General features: G+C 47.2%; 1 protein-coding gene across 34 annotated transcripts in view; it reads right to left on the reverse strand.

Moving 5' to 3' along the window:
- The window catches only part of LOC129019705 (paternally-expressed gene 3 protein), a 73,957-nt gene extending 50,746 nt beyond the window's left edge, over nucleotides 1–23,211 (reverse strand). For 2 of the 34 annotated variants that reach the window (XM_054462837.2, XM_054462827.2), the window contains exons 1-8: nucleotides 22,985–23,117; nucleotides 18,426–18,512; nucleotides 8,811–8,886; nucleotides 6,700–6,865; nucleotides 6,031–6,117; nucleotides 5,194–5,277; nucleotides 4,083–4,186; nucleotides 960–1,062 (exon numbers count right to left, since the gene is read on the reverse strand). In XM_054462837.2, the coding sequence (XP_054318812.1) occupies nucleotides 960–1,062; nucleotides 4,083–4,186; nucleotides 5,194–5,277; nucleotides 6,031–6,117; nucleotides 6,700–6,715 (394 nt within the window). In that variant the 5' untranslated portion in view covers nucleotides 6,716–6,865; nucleotides 8,811–8,886; nucleotides 18,426–18,512; nucleotides 22,985–23,117. The other 32 variants (XM_054462835.2, XM_054462826.2, XM_054462839.2 and 29 more) reach the window with 30 other exon arrangements.
- Nucleotides 23,212–23,655: the final 444 nt, after the last annotated feature.

Raw genomic sequence — 23,655 nt, forward strand, 5'->3', positions numbered from 1 at the left:
AGGGGTGCACCCTTCTCTGATGTTTAGGAATGCAAAGTGTAGAAGGTTCCTTGATAGCATCTCACTGGTTGTGTGGCTCCTCTGTGGGATGTGCCTCCTGCTTACCTCGACTGGTGCTTGGGTAGGCACTTCTCTTGGATCTTGATGAGTGGCCCTGCGTCATGTGGGAGTGGCCATCGTCTTCAGCAAGCTGCACTCCTGGTCACAAGGACAATATGATGCCTCAAATTCAAGTTGAGGACCAAGACTCATCACCATAAATTGATCTTCATCTTTCACTGAGCCACTAAATATGAGGTGGCCCACATCTGATTCCTTGGATGTCAGAAGACATTTGCTGTCTCATTTCCCTACTATCTATTCCCTAATCCATTCTAATCTACATGTAATTCTTCTGACTCCACTCAGAAATGTGTACAAAGACCCCACATATCCCTGAAATCAGTGCATTGTCTTTTAGTCTTCACCTTCTTGTAACCATTTTTTAAGTCCTCTTTTTCACTGGCCTTCTTCCTCTTACCTCGCGACTGCTCTTCCTCCACCCACTCCCTTGAGGCCCCATGGCCTTATAGACCTGCAGCACAGCCAACTGCCCACTACCAACTTGGGCTAGATGTCTTCCAGGAAAGTCCACATGGGAACTCAGGATCCCATCCTGAATGTCTACTTAAAAACCTCCAGTGCTATCACTCTGGAAAAAAGTATCAACTCTTGTGGCAAGAAGCATCTCCCTGCTTGTCCCCACCCTGTACAATGTATCTTTACCCAAAGCCAGAGGCATTTCTTAAAAACAGAAATTTTATCATTTACTCCCTCGTTTGAAATCTTTCAAAGATTTCTTATTACCCTTGACGTCCAAATATATTAATGTGGACTCTAACATCCAGCTTAAAAAGGAGCAAGATGACAAAATGCTCCAATGACTGGACTGGGAGTGACTGAGAGAAGCAGCTGCTTACCGAGGGAGAGCAGCTTCCTGTAGTTTTCCATGTTGTCCTGGATTGTGTTGTGAGGTTTCCTGTCCTCAGCGAGGTCCACCACATTTTGGTAAGATTCAGCATCCTAAAACAGTAAACACAGACCTCTCAATGGAGTCTGTCCCCACTGATGTTCAAAGACAGAATAATGTTGGCGACATGGGAGTTACATATATGAAGTTATATAGGAAGTGCTCACGGTATTGGGGTTCTGAGTGATCCAAGTCAAGTGTTACTAGGGGCCTACGTCGTACCTACCTTGGTGCTACACTCTGAGGCAGATCCCAAAGACGCATGACACATATTCCTTGCCCTCATGCAGCTTATAATTTGGTTGGAGAGAAAAGACTCATGAAACAATTAGAGAACAATAAACAATAAATTGGGGTACAGATAATAAGTGCTAAATGGGTTTTGTAGAGGGACAGTTCAGGGTGGGCCTGAACAGTGTGCAAAGGTTTGTGGAGGGCAGGTGGGGCCTTAAGTGGTGGATGAGATTATGATACATATAGAAAGGGATTGGTGGGAAAACTTAAAACAGACTAAATATCAAACAGGCATGGAGTACTCAGGGAACAGAAAGAAGACACACACATTCAGGCAGACATCTGGTCAAGATGTGACTTAAACCTCCCTCCCGGTTTCTCCATGGCATAGCATGGCTACATTGAGGGAGTCTCCAGTTTGCACAATTTCCAAATAACCCAGGAATAACTGTAAGCCCTGAGGACATTTTTATAATTGCCTTTTCTGTTTTAAAGGATATTTACCTAAAAAGGAATTTCAAAATTCCTCACATTACTGAGGAGAACCTTCTACCAGGATTCTAAAGGACCTTTGCTTATTGCCAGAGGGCTGACTAGAACTGGTTTCAGGGAGTCATGGTCCCAGGAAGAATGGCACTGAGGCTGGAGAGAGACCGGAGGAGGGAGCTGGTGCTGTGGGAAGCCCACAGGCTTTGGAGCTGGACAGAGATCAGGGTCAAAGGAGGATTGCACCAATTATGAGCTGTACAACCTTGGGAACGGAAATCTTTTTGAACCTTTCTTTCATGTTCTTCACCTGTAAAATGGGGAGAAGAGCATCTATCTGCTTTGCAATATTGTGGGTGAGGATTTTCTGCAGTGTGATGTCTTGCTTAAATATTAAGAAAAATTATGTAAAGGAAATACAAATGTTTTGATATTAAATCTGCCATAGTTCTATTGCTGGGAAGAGGCATGGAGCAACATGAAAAATGTAGCAAAAAAAAGAGGGCTTGCTGAATAAGCAAAGACAAAGAGGTACGGGTATCTGGGTTTAAGAGGGAAGCCTTATCCATGCACTGCCTGTGTCCTGTCACAAAAAAGCAGAAACAACAACAAAAACTAAGTAGGGCAAGGAAACACAGCAGAGCTTCACAGATAAAATTCTTTTTTCACATGAAAGAAAAAGCACACTTTGATTTAAAATTAAAATCTAGGCCAATGGGCAGCCCTAAATTGGTTGTTCGCTTTGTGTTTGTAATCAACAATGACATCTTAATGCATAAAAACTGCAATCAAGTTCAATGGAAGAGATGCTGTTCTGAAAACAATGCTACTATGGCACAATGTAGTTTTCACAACATGATCTATACATGTGAACAATTAAGAGATTTACACATGAAGCTAAAAGATGAGAGAATTTTCTGTTGTGTACACCTTCAAAATGTAATTTATGTCATTTGCTGCTGGTGTTACCACCATACTGCGTCAGTAGGAATCAATAGCTTCCAGACTTTTAATTATGCAGACATGGGGCTCGGATGCCAATTCTTCACACATTGTCAAGGAAGGGCATTTAAAAAGCAAAACAAAACAAAGCCTAACTACCAGGATACCAGTGGCCAGGCCCACACATGCCTCCAGCCTTCTTCCTATATCCCAGCCACCTGGCCCTTGGTTTAGTTCCTATCCCACAACTTTAGCTGAGCTCTCCCTAATGCCTGGGGTCCCCTCCCCCAACACCTGACCCAGCGTGCTCCTGGCTCTAAATGGCAACTGTTAATGCCTCCAAGACATTTCCCTTCAATCCAAATTAAGGCCCTTGTTACAATTTCTTGTTAACTCTCTATTTTTCTTTGAGGGCACTGAGAATGATGAGCAGTTATATACAACATTTGTGTCACTACTTATTTCTGCAACTGTCAAAAGCTTCTCAGGGCAGGGCCCCTCTCTGTGTTGCTCACTGCTGTGCCCCCCCAGGGCCTAGGCCTGCTATCTGACACGGGGTGGGTACTGATATGTGAAGGAAAAGAAGGCTCAGCCCAGTGACTCCTCCCTTCTTTGAGTCCAGTCAGTGCTGGGGTCCTCCTCCACTCCACCATGTATAAGTGACCCCTCTCCTCCTTCCTAAAAAACAAGCTCAAGTCCCACATTTTTTTCCCTTCATGAATCTCCCCGGCACATGCTGCCTCTTAAACCACAACTGCCATAATTGTTAACATTTAACGGTGTGCCTACCATGTGCCACGTGCTTTATGTATGTGTGTGAGTGACTTTTCACAGCAGCCTTGGGGTGTGCCTACCATGTGCCACGTACTTTATGTATGTGTGTGAGTGACTTTTCACGGCAGCCTTGAGAGCAATCACCATATTCATTTTACAGATGAGGAAACTTAAATTCAGCTTAGTTGAGTAAATGGCCCAAGGCCACACAGCTAGCAAGTGGCAGAGCCAGGCTTTAAACCCAGCTCCTGTCAGCTCCAGAGCCTTTGTTATCCCTGGCCAGTCTACTCTGCAGACCCACAGCTTTCCTGGCTCCCTCCTGAGGACCAGAAACATCTCCAGAGTCACTCTGCTTCCCTGGCCCTGTAGGGAACAGCCAACGTGACCAACCTACCAAGTGACACACATGCTGAGGGGGCAGGAGCTCCTCTGACCACATGAACGACACAGAAACAGCCAGCAGCAACCTGGGCTACTTGTCACCTAAGGGATGGGCCTGGGCTCCTCCTGGAGTGCTGGGGCTCTCACCCCAGGTGGGACTCTAGGGGGCAGATAAACACACCATCTGGGGAAAGAAAGGCGTCTCTGCCATGAAATGAAGATGGCCTTTCTAGAAAGAGAGGAAACCTGAGCATACCTGAGATCGGGACTCATAAGCCCTGGAGTCCCTGTCGTCATCTCTGTCCATTTCAAAGCTTGTTTTCGCCATCACAGGAAGGGAAAGATCCCGCTGAGGCATCCCTGGGAAGAGAAAAGGCATCAACAAGAAGCAGGGCCCAGTCCATCCTGCAGGTCCCAGGTCTGTCCCACTCAACTGTGAAGCCAGCTGGGGTGTGAGTGTATGAGAGCAAGTGCCTTTCTCTTCTCTGCATTCTGTGACAGCCTCTGAGGAGTCCCATAAAACCAGTGGCCCTACAACAACCCAGACCCAGGGCAGGGCCAGGGGCCCTGCCTCATCCTTCTGCTCCCAGTCTCGGAGGTGGTTCAGATTGTGCCCAAGCTGTGTGGGTCCAGGTGCAGTGCCCACTAGCCTCATCCTTCAGGCACAACCTCTGGGTCTCCCCAGCTGCAATGTGTGACAGGCAGATGGCATCAGAGACCGTCCCACAGGGTCATGGCTCTGAACAATGCCTAATGTGTTATGAACCGTCACTAAATGTCCCTCACTCCTGATATCCTTTTCTTGATCAATTTTAGGGTGCCCTGCTGCCCACAGCAGTGTTCTCCAAGTCCAGGAAGAAGAGGAAATGATTTCCAGCAGTATGGACACCAACAATACACTGGTGTGATGATTGATTCCCTTCCAAATCTCAGGCCTGGTGCTCAGATGTGGCACTTCCCTAACCCTGCAGGAACTCATGGCAGACATTCCTAGTTAACAATATTGTTACAATGTGTTTTTCATTCTCACCTTCTGCCTATGGCACTTCATACTGGTTTTCAATTTCTGCAGTGGCATAGTCTTTCATATAGAAACTTCCAGTTTTTTGTTTTTTTTTTAATGCACCAGCTTAAGAACACTGAGCAAATAGTTTATTTAGGTGGCCAACAGGTCTATGTGGTGAAACCTGTGCTGGTGGTACCAAGCGGAACTTCAAAAATACGAGCCTTGGACTAAACTTTTGGGGAAGCGGAATATACTCCAAATGGAGCAGCAGAAACTTCGAGGCCCTGACACTTTCCCCTTGAACCTGTGCACAGCACATGCTCTATATCTCCTACTGGGAAAGAAAGTGGTTAAGACTCACTGCTTCTTGGGTTCCTGGTGTGGGACCAGCGGTCTCGTGGCTCCATGTCTCTGCTTCTGCCCCTCCGGTCCCAGTCCCGGTCACCTGAGCAGGTGAGACATTCCAGTGGTTAACAAAGCACTTCGACACACCTGTTTTCCCTGCATGTGCACAAACACCCCTCTGGAAAGAGATGCTACCCTCTTCCCACAAGGAGATGGATCCAAAACAGAGAGCTCCAGATTCCCAGGCTCATCTGGTCCCTTCTTTATCATATACCCACAACATGGTTTCTTCAGGCTTTGCCCAAGTGGGGCTTGCTTCCAAGCAAGTTCCAAAGCTCAGTCCCGTAGCTAATCCCCACTTCAGACTCTTTGCTGGCTTCCCAGTTCCTAAGGGGCTGAGTCCACATTCAGGAGAATGGACTGCAGACCCTCTATTGTCTGGCAGTCGATCTTAAAGTACATGTTATTCTACTACAAAAAAAACAAAACCCAAGAAAACAACACACACGCCCTCCCTGAAAGCAGTGCTCCCTATAAAAGCTCACTGAGGCATCTTTAATGAACCTTCCTGGGGAGGCTGGGGGTACAGCTGGAAGCAGCCTGTTGCAAATTCCAAATAGCTTTATATACTTTATCGTTGAATAAAACGATATTAAGCATTTAAGATGTCTGTTTAGATATAAAAATGTCTCATTATGACATCAATTAATTTACCCTCTCCTCAGATCTCTGAGTGAAGCTGACCACTCGGGGATGGCGGGTCATCTTCATGGAGGCCCCAACCCACCGTGTCTCCATCTGGAAGCATCTGGCAGCGCCTGCCCATGGGTGACCAGTGGGGATGGGTACTCACCACTGAAAGAATGGACTGAGTGAGGTGGTGAGGACTCTCTTCTGTTCCGGGTCATGTCGTCGTCGCTGGTCACGTCACTGTTGTCGTCTAAGAGGACACCGGTCGCCAAGTTACTATCTCTGGCCCACATTCCCACAATAGTTCCCCCCAATCCCTGAGCCGCATCTCCCTGTCACACACACACATGGTTGGAGTGACCTGATCCTGACATTTCTGACCTCAAAACCCTTCAGTGGCTTCCAACCACTCCTGACATACTAAAAACTGGGTGGGGGAAGCATGGTGGCTGTGACCACCCCGACCTCACCCCCAGACACAAACAGCCAGAAGGCAACCTCCTAGCACACCACATCAAAAAGGCAGGAGCCATAGGAGGTTTTCTCCCTTCCACATAAGTGTCTCCTTTCCCTCTCCTGACTCAGGATGGTGGTTCTGCACTAGGGCGGTTTTGGCAACCAGGGGATACCTGGGCATGTGTGGAGACACTTTTGGTGGTCACATCCAGAAAATCATGATGCGGCTCAATATCCCACAGTACACAGGATACCCCCACCGCTGCCCAGGACAGAGAGTGATCCAGTCCAGACCATGTCGGAAGCGTGGAGGCTGAGAGCCCCAGGGCACACCTGAGGCCTGCACTGACCACCATCACCCCGTGGAGACTCTCACCTTCCGGGTGGTACATCTCCTTGTAATTCTCCAGCAGAGTGACGAGCTTCTCACAGTTCTCCGGCTTTTTTGCTCGCACCCAAGGCTTGAGCTTTTCAGGGATGATGGTCAGGTACTGCTCAAGGACCAAGAGCTCGATGATCTCCTCCTTGGTGCGACTCTCCGGCTGCAACCAATTGAGGCAGAGGTTTCGGAGTTTGATCAGGGTCTTCCGAGGCCCAACAAATTCCACATAGATTAGGTTCCGAAACCTCTGATGAAAAAACTCAGAGTCAGTTGGACCTTCTCCTATGATGACATCCGGCTCCTTAGTCAAGTCACTGTCTAGCTCATACAGATTTGGGGCCCAGGACTTCTTAGGTTTGGTGGCAGACAAGTGCTTTGGAGGCAGCATTTCTCTAAGTAAAATTTTCACTGGAGAAACCAAACATGAGTCAACAGGAAAGATGCGGCAGCCTGTGACCGTCAGTACTCAGGGACCTGTAGATCGTAAGGAGATATACTCATGTCCCAGAAGTTGAGGACCAGGCAGCAGTGGAGGCCACCTTACCAGAGGCATTGAGAATGCTTTTGGGATACAGGAGTCCCCAGTAAATAGGCAAACCACCGCACAAAGTTGGCCTCAGCACAGCAGTTACAAGCATGACCCCTGGGCTTCACAGAGACCTACTCGAGGAGTTAGCTCGGCTACTAACTTGTTATGTGACTGTGGGCAACTTGTCTAATGCCCTAGAAGTCTCTCTGTAATCTGAGAAATGAGAATAACAGCACCTCCATCCCTTTCAGAATTGTGAAGCTTAAATAAACTAAGATACCTAAAAAGACTTAACTGCCCAATGCAAGGCACAACAGAAATGTTCAAGGCCCTAGCCAGTACTAAAATCAGACGTCAGCATGTTTATTAGCAAAAATGAAAAGGGGAAGTAGGGGTTGGGGCAAATCCTCCCCTAACACTTCTTCCCTTAACACAATTATTAAAACATAGTATACAACATGTAAAAAATGGAAGACCACTCAAAAATATTAAAAGTACTCAACTCTAGGTAATATGACATTATTCCCTCAGACAGTGAGAAGTGACCATTGAGCCTCTTGATGCTACTGCACGTTCTTTTGCCTTCATCAATCTTGACAAAGATCTGTCTAAAAGAACTAGCTTTCTGTTTTGACATTCCTTTCTTACTGTTTCTTTACCTAGTTCATTTATTTCCTTGTCTTTATTTTATTATCTGCCCCCTTCCATTTTTTAAACTTTTGAGTTGGACATAAACGTAAAGATTTTCAATCTCTCCTCTTTTTTATGTAACCAAGTAAAGCTATACATTTCCTTAAAGCATTTTTGCTATCATTTACGTTTTATTGCATATTTTTATGACTGGTCAGCACATCTGGTGCAACTAAGTAAGGCAATATGGGAAAGAAATCTAGGTCTGGGAGCATAAACTACCTACTGGCTTTACTTCCAGAGAAGAAAAAAAAACCATATGCAACAAAAATTTTCTCCCTTTGTTTTAAAAGGAAAGCAAGTTTAAATTTTTTAATTTGGAAAAAGTCTAAAGGAAAACTGAAGGTGTTTCCATTATTCAGAGTCTCTCATTAGACATTATCACTTGGAAATCAATGTGGTAATCACGGTAAACTCATGTTTACTCATCTCAGTGATGGGCTCCCACTTCCCTCCCTATGCAAACTGCCCTCCCACACTCTCTCCTGCATGTTATCATCCCATGGAGTTTGGGCACCATCCAATGCAAATGCCTCGATCCTGAAGACCTTAGCGACTGGACTATTTCCTTGCTGCCTTCCTTCATAGGACTGAGAAACCACAGAGAGCACAACATAGATAACGCTCTGCTGGGCAGAAGAATCCCAAAGCAAGGGAAGGCAACAGACCAGAGAGTCCAGGCTCCAGATGATTGGTGTGACATTTCAGACATGGTCACTCTAACCCAGGACAGGGCAAGAGCAGAGGTCTGTGCCTGTGAGGGAGACAGGCAAGGGCAGACGGCCCAACTCTGCTATGTGGCAGAGACTCAGGAGAACACTTTGGTACCTGAGATGATACTAGCCCTCATCTTCAGGCAACAAGATACCCTCAGATATGTAATCACCTGTCTGGGAACAGGATCCTTTCTGGAACTTCAGACCAAGCAGCTATCCACAGGAACAGAGTCAAAACACAGGTACCTGCAGACGTTTTAAAGGAAGAAATACATACACTAAGAATATGAAAGACATGTAGAAGAAGTGTCAGAGAATTAACTCCCCAAACAACTGGGGACTCAAGTAGCACTGGGGTGATGCCTTCTATACCTTCAGGGAAAGGCCATTCCCATGCTATATAAACCATGCCAGACAGGAGAAATAAAAAGCTTTCAAACTGTCTTTATGAAACCTGAACAAGTCAAAAACGCAAGATAAAGATATCACTAAGAAACCACGAACCAAAACTCATGAAAGCAGAAATAAAAGTCTTAATGCTGCTATTATTGAACATTATTCTATGCAGTTCTACCCAATTACAATAAGACAAGAAAAACACATCTTAGGCACAAAGAGATAAAACTAACATTCCCTTATGTAAGATCTATATACATATATATGCTTCTATTCTGTGAATTTCTCTCCCTAACAGACATGAATTGAAGCATAAAGTACCCTAGCTATATATCAGGATGGTAGGCTTATAGAGTTCAATAGGAACCCAATAATTTTTTTTAAAGAAAATACTAATAGCCCAACCTGACTCAAGAAGCAGAGAAAAATATGACCACTAGGGAAGAAATCTAAAAAGCTGAAATAATGTAAAGAGCAACTTCCCAAATAAACTTTCTGTGAATAAAATATTTGCCGTGTTATAAAAACCATTCCAGAGCACAGAAAAGAGATGAAGGACTTCCTACAATTAATTATGTGACCACTTGAATGCCCATATATATCTTGTCACAAGGTGGATGCCAACTTCTGTGCCAAAAAAAATAAAACACATTGCTTTTCCTCAAGAAATTCAGGATTAGAGTAAACATACACAATCTTCCTTTAACATGCTCAAGATTTTCTGACCAGGCCAATAGAACTTGGCCCTTGGTCAATAGAAGCCATTGAAAAAGGGAAGTTATTTTTTTTAACAGAAAAACCTTAAAAAAAAAAAAAAAATCAGACCTGAGCTACTTCCCACCATGGCAGAGGAAACTCATTTGGGAGTAAAGAAAGGGCTATGGAAACAAAACAATCAATCATAAAGCCGGGCAACATATGTTTGTATGCACGGGAAGAAACAAGCACACTCATATACTGCCTGTGGCAATGCAAATTTTATCAAAATTAAAAGTGCCCATATCCTCCTCCCCTACAAATTCTACTTCTGTGAATTTACCTCAGAGATCTGTAATGACCTATGTGCAAGAATATATTCATTGAAGTGTTGTTACTAGACAAGATACGTTATGTTCGTATAATGAATTACTACGAAACCCTTTAAAATAAGGCAACTCTACATAAACGACTATGAGATGATCTCCAAGATAGTTAAGTGCAAAACCGGACACAGCACTATATATAGCATTCTAAGAAACTAAAAACAGATGTGCTTACACAGACGATTTCTAGAAGGATATATAAGAGACTATTAATGATGACTAACAGCAATTGCCTCTGGGGAAGGGGACTAGGGACCAGGAAAGGGAGGGCAACTTACTTTTTCATTGTATATTCTCCTTTTGTTTTTTGTTTTTATTTTTATTTTACCATAAGCATGTATTACCTAGTCAAAAAAATAAATTAAAAGTTAAAACAAACAAAACTACTAGTAGCGGCCTTTAAAGGTTGTGCTACCCACGGAGCGGGTGCAGGCAGCCGTAACATCTTTACACTGATGCCAAGCCCAGGCTCTCCCCACTCCCCTCCCTATCACCATCCACAGCTTGAATCCGTGGTCATACCCTAACCTGGCCATTTGCAGGTACATGAAAGTCAATTTAGAAAACCCTAAAGAATCAACTTTGAAACCTGTTAGACCCAATAAATACTTATGATATTGCAGTTGCAATCTGCATATACCCCTCAATTACACCCAACAACTGTCAGTACATAAATACAATGCCATCCCCTATCTTGGCAATTCCACTTCTGAAATCTAACTCACAGACCCATCTGCCCATGTGCACAAAGATATATAGTTCAAAAGTGTTGCTGTTCCCAACAGCAGAGAACAGGGACAGTCAGGCAAATGCTTGAGCGTGATTCCAATGGCAGAGACCACTGAAAAGGCCACCACGTGGAAGACAGGAAAATAAAGATGGGCCCAACTTTTCCACACTATAAAAACCAACCAAAATAAAAACAAAGCAAAAGGGGAGGGGGAAAAGTATTTTATAACACAGATGACAGTTAATATTTGAAATGTAAAAGGCTTTTGGCATTAGGAAAAATAGCCCAATATGAAAATAAACAACACTAATACACAGAGTTCATAAAATTAGTGATAATAAAGGCTGGTTACTTAACATCAAAAATCAAAGAAATGTAAAATATTACAATAAACATTTTTTTTGACCTGTCGAATGGGCAAATGTTTAAAAGATGAAAATTGATGCTAGTGAGGGTGTAGAGAAGCTGGCTGGTGCAGGCATGACCCACATTTCTGGATCCCATTTTGGCCACTGTTTAAAGATACTAAAAAAAACACCTACTTCTTTTGAACCAGCAATTCTCCATTTAAGAACAAATATAGCCAAGTAGATAAAATGATAATAAGAAAAAAAAGCTAAAAAGTCAGCTGCAGCTGGGCGCAGTGGCTCACGCCTGTAATCCCAGCACTTTGGGAGGCTGAGGCAGGTGGATTACCTGAAGTCAGGAGTTCGAGAGCAGCCTGGCCAACATGGTGAAACTCCATCTCTACTAAAAATACAAAAATTAGCTGGGCGTGGTGGCAGTAATCCCAGCTACTTGGGAGGCTGAGGCAGAATCACTTGGACCCAGGAGGCAGAGGTTGCAGTGAGCCAAAATTGCACCACTGCACTCCAGCCTGGGCAACAGAGCAAGACTCCATCTCAAAAAAAAAAAAAAAAAAAAAAGTCAGCTGCACACTACGGTTTAACCTTTGTATGTACAGCTAATTTCTGGTTTGTAAAAGGTAAAACCTTGAGCACAAAATAATGGCAGGTAACACATTTTACACACGGAATGATGGGAAGGGACGAGCACCACTGACAGGGAAACGTGTTCTGTTCTGTTATTGCTATGTAACCACAGTCCTAACACAAGTCACATTAGAGCAACCCAGAGCCAAAGGCAGGAAGAGAAAGTGCTGATCAACCTTCTCCTGCAGGGCTACCTGACACAAGGTGGGCCATATGCAATGAGGTTAGCTGCCTTCCTGGCCGAGTGACCCAACCCTTAGCCTCGGATTCACCCCATCCTCTACTTGCTGCCCAAAGGGCAACTAGCAGTGGGGCCAGATGCTGAATTTGCACCTGCCAGGGCCACATACTTACCTCACCCTGACTGGGGAAGACCAGATCCCAGGTGACCTTCTGTGACAGCGAGTCTGGCCAATCAAAAGCATAACTGCTCTACCCACTTGGCCCCCACTTCCCCAGGCCAGCTTTTCCATGGCAACAGCCACGCCTACCACTGAAGAAAACAGAAGATAGGTGTTTGCAGGTGCTGAGAGGAAGAAAGGTCTAAAGACTTGCCTGATACCATCAAATGAAATATTAAAGCTGAGGAGTTAGTCTGCCTGAAGATGGCCTAAACGGGCCATCAATAAAAACGCAGCCTATTAATCAGAGCTGTGCTTGAAGATGTATGAATCCAACAGAACAACAGAGCACCTGTATTTATACCTTACTGCAAGGCCCCATGGGCAAAGACTCTGTTACCTTTTTCATCTCTGTATTTTTATAGATGTTCAATAAACATTATTTGCACATAGATGCAAAAACATTTAATAAACCCAATCTAACAAAGTCCAAATAATAGCCCATGATCTTGAAAGGCTATTCCAGGAATACAAGGAGGATGTCTCATCAGGGTAAACTGTTACATAAAGGATGAAAGGGGAAGGGGAGCCCATGAGCAGTATTTCAAGTTAAAAAACATTTGCAAACTTCAACAGCCTTTCCTCATAAATTCTTAGCAGAGTAAAAGCAGGAGACCATCTAAGCATAATAAAGATTTATCTCAAATAAATGCAAACAAGCATATTATTAAACACTAAAGGTGTTCCTCTGGAAGTGGGGACAAGGAAGGCACAGCTATACCACAACTACAATTTAACATGACCCTGGAAGTCCTAGCTAGTGCAACTGAAGAAAAAGAAAAGTATAAATATGGGGAAAGCATTATTTTGAACTACAAAACCTTATGAGTAAATACAGCAAGAGAAATAATTCCCATTAATAGCAAAACAAATAAATAAATCTCCATAAATAAATTTAACAAAGTTACCTGCAACTTCAAACAAAATTTCAAAAATTTACAGAAGGAACACAAAAATTACCCGGGTGTGGTGGCATGCGCTTGTAATCCAAACTACTCAAGAGGCTGATGCAGGGGGGCCCTGGGAGGTGGAGGGTACAGTGGGCTAAGATCATGCCCCTGCATTCCAGCCTGGGTGACAGAACTAGACTGAATCACCAAAAAAATAAAAAATAAAATAAAATAAAAAAATTACAGAAGGGCAGTAAGTCTGAAATAAATATATAAAGACATGTGTATCACATTTAAAAAGCTCCTTTTTATTTTGAGGTGGGGAGTTTTGACAAACTGATAATCCAGTTCTTCTGGAAGAATAAATGTACAAGAATATCAAGACAACCCTGCATAAGGTCTATTTGGAGTGGGAGGTGGTTTGTCTGTAAAATGACTCCAACACACAAAAATAAAGTGTTTTTTCCAATGTAAGGATATAAGCACTAGGACAAATATACCACTGGGACATAACAGAGTCCAGAATTCAACTGTGTAAAAGTTTATAGACACATGGGGACTTAATTTATAATAAAGGACTGGAAAAGGATTCCTTATTTAAATACAAACTAGGAACTTTCTTACAGCTAAATGGCAAAGGATAACTTTAACAAAAAGGCCATGACAGGACTGCTAATACCTCAGTGTTTGGTTACTCAAGCATGCATTTCTAGAATTAGGGTTGGCCTTTGACGTTAGGAAAGGCCAATATAACCACTGCTGGCATGGAGCCTCCCCTAAGAAATTAGGTATTTCAACTACACATCTCTGGAAGGCTAAGGCCACTAGGGCCAATGACAAACATACTTTGTTCTAAGTAAGTTACTGCATCCAAAAATCAGCATCCCTCCTGAGTTTTCATTAAACAAGGAATGAAAACAAAGTATTCGGCAAAATGTTACACAACCATTAAGTCGTGTTGTCAAGAAATGTTACAGCTTTATTTTCTGATTATAAAAATAAAACACAGCACTACACGCAGGTATTGCAAAACATTCACCATAGAAACTGCAAGCCACACCCACTGGTTAAGTTTGTTGCTATTAATAAATCTTAAAATCTACACATATGTTGTTCTTACTACAAATATTCCCATTTACGTGTACATAGAGAATGAGAATGTCCACACAATGGAATATAATGCAGTTTTCAGAAAGCAAAGCTATAGATGGAGACCTTGAGTGCGAACTGTTTAATAAATGGCATGATCTCATGTATGTAAAAAATAATTAAACATATGGCAGTACATACAAACTAAACTGGAAGAAAACTCACATAAACTTGTATTAAGACTATTCATAAAATAGGGGAAATCTATCAGAATAAATGATTAATAATAACAAGTCTCTGTTTCTTTTTCCATCTCTATTTAAAATGTTATTTTAACTTCGTAATCAGGAAAAAAAACTGAATATAAAATGTAAGTAAATGCAATTACTGTTTCCTAGGGTGTTTGTTTTCCTTCCTGCCCAGCTTGTTACAGCACATCAGGCCCTGCCCTTTCTCTGCTGGGGTCCCCATAATACAATCTCCCTCTGACCCTTAAGCACGCCCACCGATGGTACCCTGTGGTCACCATCTGTACCTCCCCACTCCACTGACTGTACCACAGAGGGGGCTAACACACATCAAGCTCCACACCCAAATCCTCACTTCATTGACAGCTGTCTAGCCGTCATATGGCTCAAGACTGAACTCTGGCCCACAGGGCAAACCCATATCCTTCCTGGCTTGAAGGTGGGCTCCCACACACTCCTCATTACTAAAGCTTCCACATCTCCCTCTGCTCTCTCTTCAGAGCAGGACTCAGTGTTAAGTAGTGACCAACAGCCCCTTGTTAAGGGGCACACAAGGGCTAGCTGACTCTGGGCCAGGGGACAAAGAAAGGTCACCAACTTCAAGGGGAGGGAGGAGAGGCGCCAAGTGATGGGGCCACTAATAAAGGATCCCTTTACACAGCCAGGCAGGAAGGGTGCTTCTGGGAGTCTGGCGTTCTTTGATCTCCAAAGGATGTTTTCTTTACACTAAATGTCTAAACATGAAACCTCTCTGTATACAGAACAAGCCTGGCGCTGCCTGCTGCATGACAGCATTGCCATTGAAGTCTGGATGGTGGTACTGATGCCATTCTTTGGATATTTTATGACACTTTACCTCTATTCCATTAAAATGAGTAGAAAATAAAAGCATGGATCTCACAATTAATATAATACATAATAAAGATGAAACTCATCAGGCATCCTTGCCATAAGTCAGGGAAGATCCATGGCTTTAATCAGAGACATGATGGGTCAGTGTTCAACTGAGCAGGGAAGAACTTAATTAAAGAAGACATCATGCACTAGAAAGCGTCTGGGACCACGTGTGAGAAGAAATCCTGTGACTCCGGTTTGGCCTCAGGCTCCCACATCCCATCTGATGCAGGAGAAAATCCACCGAGTCTCCTTCAGTCCCATTTCTATTTACTTACTTTGGTCCCTCACCATGGTGCACCTAGATTCAGCCCCCTAACTTGTTCTACCTACCTCATTAAAAGGGGGCTGGAATTGAGAACTTTAAAGTCAGGAACCGAGGAGGTTACTCTCTTCGTCTCTCAGGGACAGCGTGGTGTGTGGTCTCGTCTCTCTTCTTGTTTGCTCCATTCTCCTGCCTCTCTCTGCAGACCGACATTCTCTACTTCAGCACGCACATGGAGTAAGATGCTGTCCCAGCCCAGGCCTACGTCACCTCCCAGTTTAAATGCCCGACACTCAGTGTCCCTGCATCCAAATTCTCAGTATGAAAGTGCATGCTACAGCCTGATTCCTTCTAGGGCAGTGGTTCTCAAACTCAGACGTGCAGAAGAGTTGCCTAGGATGCTTATGAAATACGAAGCTACCTTTCCAGATGGGATGACTCAGGAGGTCTGTGGTTCCCCAGGAAAGAAGCATTCCTACAACCACTCCAGGAGCTGTTCTTTGAGAACCACTGCTCTAACGTATCCAGTCTGGTCCAATCACCTATGAATAAGGTACATATGGGACACAGGGACTTTAGAGGGAACAATTTTATATAGCAGCAAGGAGTAAATGACCACCAACTCCATCTCACAGGCCACAACCTCCACCCTCTGGTCTGTTGGCTGGCTTCTCTCAGATAATCTCAACATCCTGGGCTTATTTCTACCACATTAAGCTTAGCACTTACCACACTGCAGCAAAATCTCCTTGTTGTTGTCCATCCTTGAGAGATTTCCCCAAAAGTTTAGAAAGAGAGGAAATAATATCTAAGAGTTCAGTCTTAGGACCAGCACAAAATGATTCAAGACAAATAAAGCTACTTTAAAGAGACAAAATGTCTTCCAGAACAGTATGAGTTATTTGACTATATTCTAGTAACAATAATTGGCTCACCTGATTTTTTTAAGGGGAGGGAGTACTAAAAAGTAGGCCACAAAGCATGGTCCATCCAACCATCTACAGGATAGTGAACAACTCTCATCAGACATAACTTGAATGGAGTTTGGGGAGGACAAGGGTGTTAGATAAGGGGCTTCCGGTATCTTGGTAACCCTAAGCAAGGGTTTCACTGTGACTACATGGCTGTACCAGGCTATGTTACAAACCAGCGCTATTAAAGCTCACCCACATCCTCTTGGTTCTGATTCCATACTCACCAAGCAACTTTCTCATTATGGTTGTTTCCCATGTAGGTCTGCCTACAGGGAGAGAATTTGCTGATCATACACACTGCCGAGTACTTGGGTCCCTGCTATTGATCTCTACCATGAATTAATAAACCAGAATTGTGAGAACAGGAACATCCTATTTCAAGTCAGATGTCAGTACAGTTTTAAGTCTCCTGAGCTTAGTTAAATGTGGATCTACCAACATAAGCCCTTGGGCAAAGGAAGTTTCCAAGTCTCCACAGGGTTAAGCACCATAATGCATATTTTGAGCATTCACTGAGGCCAGGAATACGCCAACCCATCCCAAGGGCCCACCTGGTCATGTTAGCTTCTCCCTAAGCAGTATTCCACCACCACCATAGCCACCTATCTTGGTAAACACATTCTTACTCTTCTTGTGATGGGAGTTTCCATCCAGTAGACACTGAGGCCAGGGATTATGTCATTCACTTCTGGAGACTCCAAGCCTGGCATGATCCTGTCCTGGATCAGGCCCAGTATCAATGCTTGCTAACAAATGAACAAACAGACAACCTCTAGCTATGTGCTTGCTTCCCCACATCATGTGACTCACTGTGCCTCCTCTGAATCAGTTCGCAGGCCATGAAGAGAGAAAGTGAGGAGTCTCCCTCCTCAACACCTCTCAAATAATCTATCCACTTCACTCCTCCCTGTGATATGACCACAAACCAAGCCACCATCTCTCACCCAGGCCCAAGGTGGTCTCCCCACACCCACTGCGTCCACCCTCCCCTTCTGCACCCTGAAACCAGATGATCTGTTTAAAACCACAGATCTGATTATCATGATACTCCCATGGTTAAAAGCGCTTCCCGCTGCACTTCAGGTCAAGCCCAGTTACTTACCACAGATTACAAGTCTTTTCACAATGAAACCGCAACTTACCTTCTTCCTACCTCAATCAGATGCCACTCAACGATTCCCTTGCTCTAGGAATCCTGGATTTTCAGCTCCTCTCTCTGCATCTCTCAAGAACTACCCCGTCCCCTCTGCTGAGACTACTCTCCCCATGACACACACCATTCACACTCCTTCAGGGCTCAGCTTTAATGTTCTTGACCTTCTCAGGGAGGCCCCTGTGTGGCCTCTCCAAGATTAAGTCGGCTGTTGCTAGCAGATGTTCTCTTGCAAAAGTATAAATCAAACAATTATGTTTTCCACAGCTTTAATTCCCAAATAGACTAAAAACTCTTTGAAAACACTTCCTTTCCCCCATTGGGGCTATGTCCCAGTACCTGGCACAAAGTACACACTTGATAAATATTCACAAATGAGTGGATGAATCTCTCATGCTTCTTTAATCACCAGGTAAGAGAAAAAGAGTAGCCCTGAAGGAGTAGCTGAGTATGAGAAAAAGAGGGAGGATACTGAAATGGATGGTGTGAGGCCAAGGAGAATTTCTAGAGAATACACAATCCACCAGCAGAGTCTGGGTGTTCTCAGAAGGCACAAATGGTGCTGGGGTGGCTATGTGGAACACGCGTGCAGTAAGAAAGTGTCAGAGTAAGGAAGTGCGGTGGTCACTCCAAAGATGAATGTGGCACTGTGAAGAGGAAATTCAACTCACCTGGACCCAGCCACCTAGCGTTTGGACCTAGTCCCTCTTCCTCTCGCCAGTCGTCTCCAAGAAGGACAAAAGATCAAGAAGGCAAAGCTGTAGAGGAAAAGAAAGTGTGAGACACCAAGTTTATTTTGCAGTTACTGGGTTCCTCAGGGGGGAACAATACCACAACAGTTCCACATTTATCTTCTATGATGGCACAGGTCAAATGAGACCATGAAGAGCATCCCATCCAGGATGAATGGCCATGGGTATAGCTCCCTTAGGCCATGTCACACCCTGGGATGTACTCATAAACTTTCTCCAACAAGGTTACATCAAAGGCATTCAAGTCCATTTCTGGGGTGTCTTACAACCTTCTCTGGGGCTCTAGATTAAGGAATCAATTCAAGAACCCCATTTATGGCGCTGGCCATCCCTATGTTAGGATCGCTATCCTATCATTATTATTAGGTAATGGTACCCTTTATCACGTGAAATATTTTAGGTTTATGAACATGCTCTCAGTGGACTAATAGGACATAGTCCAAGTCCCACTGCACCTCAGAGTATGTGTTCAATCAATTAGAGGTCCCTGGGGGAAGGACCTTCATGATTATGAGACTGGTTTATATTCCAAGAGTCAGGTGGGTATATTTTGGTGAGGTTAAAGAGCTTATTAAAAACTATTCAAAGGATGGGCGCAGTGACTCACGCCTGTAATCCCAGCACTTTGGGAGGACAAGGCGGGCAGATCACCTGAGGTCAGGAGTTCGAGACCACCCTGGCCAAAATGGCGAAACCCCTGCTCTACTAAAAATATAAAATTAGATGGGCGTGGTGGCGCGCGCCTGTATTCCCAGCTACTCTGAAGAGGCTGAGGTGGGAGAATCACTTGAACCCGGAAGGCAGAGGCTGCAGTGAGCCGAGATCACGCCACCTCACTCCAGCCTGAGTGAGAGGGCGAGACTCTGTCTCAAAAAAAAAAAAAAAAAATTATGACAGGCTAGGAAGGAAGCGTCATATGTGTCACTTTCCCCTACCTCAAACAAAACAAAAGGGCTGACTTAAGATCTCCTTGGGTGGAGCCAGGGCTAGGTAAGTGAGCTCTAGGACTCCGTAGGAGAGCTAGGGCTGGGAGGGCCACACCCAAACAAACTAAGCGTTGGAAGCTGGGCAGCCCTCTAGCGGCTCTGCTCATGAACAGTTTCTCCAGAGGCCCCATCCTACCTATGGGGCAGCCCCTTTAAACACACCCCCACCTGCCCAGGGCAGCCTCCTAGTTCCCATGCACTGCCCCTCTCAGGACCACCCGCAGCCCTGAATTTTTCCACCCCCAGCTGTAGGATTTTGAGTGAAAATCCTTCACCAACAGAGTCTCCAAATCACCTAGACCCCAAATCTTACACCCACAGCCTACTTCCTCCATTTTCTCACTTAAAATCCTACTCTTCCCCAAATCTCTTAAAACGTCTGAGTTTGGCCTTGGATTCCACTTTTCTGCTCACTGACCCAAGGCTGCACAGCTGAACCCGCCCGCTTCCCGAGGCCAGGCTTTGGCGCCCCCTGGAGGAAGTAAGGCGCCACCGGCCATGAAGCCCCGCTGCCCAAGATGGCGGGGGTAGGGCTCAGCTGGCATGCCAGTGCAGCCCGCGGTCACTCAGGAAGGCTCCAATGCAGGCCCCACCCATGAGCCGGCAAAGATGGCACAGAATGAATGAACACGGCTCTACGGCCCCGCCTACCTTGAAATCCCCTCAGCCCCCTCCAACAGCCCTGCTGTCACTCAAGATGGCGCCTGCGCAGTACACCTCCGCTGTCCTGCCACCGGCCAACACACGTGGTACTAGGATGGGCGGGGCTCACGCCCACTCCTACATCGCAGCTGTCATTCAGTAATGGTGCCTCCGCAATGCACCCGCCACATTGAATGCCGGCTGCTCTATCAGAAAAGACACACACGCTATGGCCCCCCTCAGTCACTCAAGACAAGGCAGCCCCTCCCTCAGAACCGCACCTGCAGCCAGCCCAGCTGTCATTCAGGATGGCACCTGCACAGTACACCTTGGCTGCCACCTAATGGCCAGCAAAGATGATGCCACAGGGTGGGCGGGGCCATGCAGCCCCCGTCAGTCACAGTCCTCTACACCCGGCCCTACAGCCAACCCAGCAGTCATTCAAACCAGTGCCTGTGTAACTGCCCGCATGTGCCCCATTACAGCCAAAGATTGCGCCAGAGTGAACCAGGCTCGGCGCCCCTAGTCACTGAGACAGCCCTGCCTCATGCCCGCCCCTGGGGCCGACTCAGGTGTCACTCAAGATGGCGCCTGCGCAATCAACCTCGGGCGCCCCCCTGTGGCTAGCACAGACAGTACCGTGGAGGCGGCGGGGGGCAGTGGAGATGAGGGTGCTCTCAGCCCTATCAGTCCCGAGGAACGGTCCCGGGACCCCGCCAGCAGGGCGCCTGCACAACCCACCTCGCAGCTCCCCCGCCAAGCCGCCCCCAGACACAAGATGGAACCACACACATCCTGTGGAGAACAAATTCTTGGTCAGGCAACAACAGGGGAAGGGGTGAGCCTCTGCCACCGTTAGCCAAAAACACAGCGAGTGCGCTGATAACACGTCGCCCTGTCCTTGAGGACAAATGGCTCCGCGGCCGTTACGGCAAACTCTTTAGGCACGTCTCCCGGCTCCCCCAGATGCGGGGACTGAGCCAGTCCTACTGGCAAAACAGCCTGGCGACCAGCACACATAGCCCAAGGAGAGCGGCACTCCACAGCTTTCCATCACCGCAAGGCAGGCAGGCACAGCAGCCATGGCCCCGCCCCTCCCTGTGGACAACCCCACACCTATGCGGCAAACCGCAGCCGCCCCGATCAAAGATGGCACCCAGGTGGGCGGGGCTTGAACAGACCGTCCCGCCCATGCCACCCGCAGCCACTTCAGCCTTGCCACGCCACATCTGCCGCCAACCAATCCGGGCAACGCCTGCGCAGCAAACCTCAGCTGCCCCCATCAAAGATGGCGCCCAGGCGGGCGGGCCCTGTCTCGCCCAACCAACTAGGACAGCGCCTGCGCAGCAAATCTCAGGCACTTTCATTAAAGATGGTGCCCAGGTGGGTGGGGCTTGAACAAACCACTAGGTCCAATGCCACCCTGTCACTTCAGCCTTGCCCCGCCCCATCTGCCACCAACCAACCAGGACAGCGCCTGCGCAGCAAACTTCAGCAGATGCCATATCTGGGTGGGCGGGGCCTGAGCAGATGGTCACATCCAATGATACCCAGTCACTTCAGCCTTGCCCCGCCCCATCTGCTACCAACCAACCAGGGCAGCACCTGCACAGCAAACCTCAGCAGCCCCCATCAAACATGGCGTCCAAGCAGGCAGGGCCTGAACAGATCGTCACATCCAATGCTACCCAGTCACTTCAGCCTTGCCCCGCCCCATGTGCCACCAACCAACCAGGGCAGCACCTGCGCGGCAAACCTCAGCAGCCCCCATCAAACATGGCGTCAAAGTGGGTGGGGCATGACTGGATCATCATATCTAATGCTACCCAATCTCTTCAGCCTTGCCCCGCCCCACTTGCCGCCAATCAACTAGAACAGCGCCTACTCGGCAAACAGCCACCCTCATAAAAGATGGCACCCAATGGGTGGGGCTGGAACAGACCATTACATCCAATGCAACCCAGTCATTTCAGCTTTGCCTCGCCCCATCAGCCACCAATCAACCAGAACAGCGCCTGCGCGGCAAACCTCAGCCACCCTCATAAAAGATGGCACCCAGTGGGTGGGGCTTGAGCAGACGATTACATCCAATGCCACCCAGTCACTTGAGCCTTGCCCCGCCCCATCTGCCGCCAACCAACCAAGGCAGCGCCTGCGCAGCAACACTCAGCCGCCCTCATTTAAGATAGCGCCCGAGAGGGCGGGGAAAGAAAACCCCTTACAGGCAGGACAGCCCTCAGCCCCGCCACCTTGGTGGCCTTCGCCCCTCCCACCACCACTGCGGCAAACAAGCCCCGCCCCCAGAGGGTAGCCGGGCACGCCGGCGCCGCGAGGCCGATGGCAGCCCGCAGGAAGGGGCATTCTCGCAGCCCCCAGACCCAGCCCAGGAAGCCCAGGGCTCCCGAGAGCCGCATTCCACCGCGGCAACAGGGAGAGCACTGGTGTCGACCTTGCTGGACTTGCCGTGGCAGAACCCCCGGCTGTCTGCCCTAATGCCCCCGGGTTGCTGCGGTGGCCCCCGGCCAGTCAGGAAGGCGCGGAGACCCCGCAGCAGCCCCTCAGACCCCGGCCCGCAAGATGGCGGCACCAACGCAGCAGCCCAGGCTGCACCCACCCCTGCCCCAAAAAGGCACCAACCATCCACAGCCTGGCCGCCACTGTGCCCACTCTCGGACTGGGCAGCGGGCGGCCAAGTACCATGTCCGCCAGCCCGCCCTGCCACAAGGGTCGCTGGCTTGCCGCGGGGTCTTGGGCTTGCGGCAAGACGGCCACTCTGGCCCAGCGCCGTCGCGACACCAAGGTCCCGCGGGCAGGAGGCGCGCGGGGCGGCCGAAGGCGCACTCACCTCACCTCAGTGCAGCGCAGCCTCGGGCACGAACAGCCGCCTAGCGCACCCACATGGCGCCCGGCGCCCGACGGCGCCACCAGCCCAGGGTGGACATCTCCCGCGCCTCCCAAACCTCTCCTCCCGCCGCTGCCCAGACTTCTGCACCGAGGTGCAGCTCGACGCCTCCTTGTCAGGGCTTCTCCGCAGAGGCGGGGCTTCTGTGCTAGCCAATCAGCAGCCTCGCCGCCCTCTCCGGGCCCCCTCACCACAGCCCTGTGACGTGCCAATCAGGCTGCGGTTGCCACAGCAACAGTTTGGCGCGAAGGCTTGGGGCTGACGTCAGGGAGTGGCCGTGAGGGACCCCAAAGCCAGGTCTGGAAAAGGGGGGTGGGTTGGGTGGTGGGGGTGCAGCCACCAAAGAAATGGGGGTCGAAATGGAGGAAACCCCACTGAGATGCTCAAATGTAAAACCGCTGAAGAATAAAGGGACAAATGTACACATCTGTCTAAATGAAAAAAATGAAAATCCTGGCCACAAAAACACATACATTAACGTCTAAAGACCTGCAGGGAAGACAAGACTTTTCTGCTTGGGACACATGAAAGACATCGAGCTAATTTCCTTAATAAATGAAGAGCTCTTGGAAACCAACGAGATAAAGACCAAACCAAGCCAGAAAAATGGGCAAAGGGG

Source organism: Pongo pygmaeus, chromosome 20 (assembly GCF_028885625.2).
Source record: "Pongo pygmaeus isolate AG05252 chromosome 20, NHGRI_mPonPyg2-v2.0_pri, whole genome shotgun sequence".
NCBI classification, from domain to species: domain Eukaryota; kingdom Metazoa; phylum Chordata; class Mammalia; order Primates; family Hominidae; genus Pongo; species Pongo pygmaeus.